Raw genomic sequence first — 2,963 nt, 5'->3', positions numbered from 1 at the left:
CTGCTCTCAGCTGCCCCACAGACACGGGTGGAGCCCAGACCACAACATGCTCTACTATTATGGCCAAATCCACATGTATGAACAGAATGGAGGCCTGGAGAACCACGTAGGCTGCCAGGTCATGAGGCCCCAACCGCCGCAGCCACAGGCCTGCCCAGAGGGCCTCCAGCCCCAGCCCTTGTCCTCACCAGGCGTCAACCAGGTGTCCAGCACTGTGGACTCCCAGCTGCTGGAGGCCTCCCAGATCGATTTCGACGCCATCATGGATGACGGCGATCACTCGAGCTTGCTCTCGGGCGCCCTGAGCCCCAGCCTCCTCCACAGCCTCTCCCAGAGCTCCTCCCGCCTCACCACCCCCCGGAGCTCCCTGACTCTGCCCTCCGTCCCCACGGGCATCAGCAACATGGCCGTCGGGGACATGAGCTCCATGCTGACCAGCCTGGCCGAGGAAAGCAAGTTCCTCAACATGATGACCTAAGGCCCCGGCCCCTGGTGGAGGGGACCCCGAGGAATCTTTTCCAGAGTGGGGTGTCATCCATTTTGTCTTTTTCCAAAAAAGTATTACTAGGCCTGGGGGGGGGGGGGGGAGGGTGCTGTGGTTCAGACCACAATGCTTTAAGGCAAGTTTACCTGCACCGTCTGGTCTTCTTTGGGGTTACTTTCGGAACACTGAACAAACCTCAACAGGAAGGCTCGTTTACACAGTGCTCCCGCCTCTGGTGTTTAGGGGACCACTCTGCTCCGGCTCCTTCGCCCGTCACCGAGGGGTCCCACCGGCCAGGGCTTTCCAAGTACACGAGGAAAAGGGCAGAGGAACACATCTGGGTTTGAATCAGAAAGCCGTACTGGATGTTGTAATCCAGGAAGATGAGCTTCTATTCCGATCCTGCAAGGAGGAGGAGTTGCTGGCCCTGGAGTCCTTCCGCAAGCTGGCGTGAGGCCGCTACCGTCCCTGGTCCCGGAGGAGAGAGTCTACCCAGGTGACTCGGAGCACACCCTGATTCCAGGGCGGTAGAGCCGGCATCTCCACCCGCAGAGCCAGGTGTGCACCTGCAGACGGCCCGCGTGTGTAGAATGAATAAAGGACGGAAGTGTTGCCAGAAAAGGGAAAGAAGACACCATGACGCTCGGGGGTGCTCAGAGGCGGCGGGCCTCCAGGCGTGTTTACAGCGTCCACGCGTGTAAAACGTGGCCCTCCCAGAAAGGAACACTCCCTTCTGAATGCCCCGGGGCTGCTGGAGCTGCTGCGGCCACGGGTGACCAAGGGGCCCACGCGTGGATGGACCTTTAGGAAGTGAGTGCACAGGGCCCAGCCTCGGGCGCCTGGCGTAGGAAGAGTCACATGTTTACCCAGCCCTGTTTCCCCAGGGCACTGCCCGCCCACTCTGCCCCAGGTCCTGATGGCGGCCTCTCCAGGTGCCTCCGGCCACGCTGCCCACTCTCCAGCAGCCCGGGGTCCCTACCGAGTCCCGGCACCCCTGGATCCCCTCCCTCTGCCCTCATTCGTTCCAGAGAATGATGATGTGCATGGCGTCTGGGGGGGCGGGAGGGGAAGGAGGTGATTCCTCCTTCAGGTGGGATTTGGAACTGGCGTCAGGAGACATTCCTGAACATAGTAGGGTGAGTGGGTGCATCCTCCCCAGCACACGCCCCACACCTTCCCGTGTTGAATTCGTGGCATCCTTGCCAAAACCAACTGTACCACTAGGAGCCTGATACTGACTGTGACCTTACCCGGGCCCGCTGCGTCCCAGAACACCCAGGGCTTTGTTAGGCTCCAAGGAAAGGCCAAGTCCAAATCACAGCCCCGGAGGGGGGTGGGAGGGGGCGGGGTCTGGGCTCTGGTGGTCATTCATTCCCTGAGCTAGGATGTCACACCATCCCTCCCTGTATATAGTCTGTACAGAAGACATCGCCCTGAAAATACTGTAGGTGAGTCATCCAGCCACGTTTATATCTCCAAAACATTTTTAGCTTTTTCTACCTGCTATGAATTGAGATGACATGCTCAACTTGTAAATAAGTCCTTTTGTACATTAAAAAAGTAATTTTTTCATAATTTATTTTGTCTATCTCCTTCCTCCTTGACACAGTTAATGAGGACCTGGGCAGTAAATTTGGTGCATTTGAACAGAAATTAGGCTGTATTTTTTCTCAACAGTGTCAGAATGGACTATTTCACATTTGCCCAGAAATATTTAATGCGGATGCATTTGCTGGCTGTGTGTGTGCTGCCTCTCTGGGGTGGGGGTGGGGTTAGCATGTCACAGTCAGTATCTGGCTGCTCTTCCAGGGGCTGCTCTGAATATTTGCGCTGACTTTTGGAGAGCCATTCGTCCCAGACCCAGGGGCACCCAGCACCCCTCACCCACAGCCTCCTCTCTGAGGGGCAGCCCAGCGCCCCTCACCCACAGCCTCCTCTCTGACCAGGGGCACCCAGCACCCCTCACCCACAGCCTCCTCTCTGAGGGGCAGCCCAGCGCCCCTCACCCACAGCCTCCTCTCTGACCAGGGGCAGCCCAGCACCCCTCACCCACAGCCTCCTCTCTGAGGGGCAGCCCAGCACCCCTCACCCACAGCCTCCTCTCTGAGGGGCAGCCCAGCACCCCTCACCCACAGCCTCCTCTCTGAGGGGCAGCCCAGCACCCCTCACCCACAGCCTCCTCTCTGAGGGGCAGTCCGATGGCGTGGGAGTTGGGTGGGGCGGGGAGAGCAGGCAGGCCGGCTGTGCTCTGGTGCAGAGAGTCAGGGCAGGACGCTGGAGCCTAGGATACCAGCAGCAGCCGTGGGCGAAGGGGTCCATGGGGAGCAGCCCTGAGCAGGGCTCCGTCCTGGGAGGTGACCCTGGCAGGTACACAGGAAGGCTCAGGTCTAATAAGAGATCAGTCAACCACGGGAAGAGACGGCCACCCAGTGGGGCCAGCGACTAGGGTGTGAGGCCTGGGGTGAGCTCTGGACTGGGA

At 59.5% G+C, this 2,963-nt stretch overlaps 1 protein-coding gene across 1 annotated transcript in view; it reads left to right on the top strand.

The window, feature by feature from the left end:
• GLI2 (GLI family zinc finger 2) overlaps positions 1 to 1,990 on the top strand; it is a 163,377-nt gene extending 161,387 nt beyond the window's left edge. Inside the window, exon 9 of the mRNA XM_014464383.2 lies at positions 11 to 1,990. Within this exon, the coding sequence (XP_014319869.1) occupies positions 11 to 478 (468 nt within the window). The 3' untranslated portion in view covers positions 479 to 1,990. The remainder of the gene's footprint in view (positions 1 to 10) is intronic.
• Positions 1,991 to 2,963: the final 973 nt, after the last annotated feature.

Source organism: Myotis lucifugus, unplaced genomic scaffold (assembly GCF_000147115.1).
Source record: "Myotis lucifugus unplaced genomic scaffold, Myoluc2.0 scaffold_247, whole genome shotgun sequence".
NCBI classification, from domain to species: Eukaryota; Metazoa; Chordata; class Mammalia; order Chiroptera; family Vespertilionidae; genus Myotis; species Myotis lucifugus.
The sequence above is the reverse complement of the archived record's forward strand: the minus strand, read 5'-3'. Positions and strand labels throughout refer to the sequence as shown.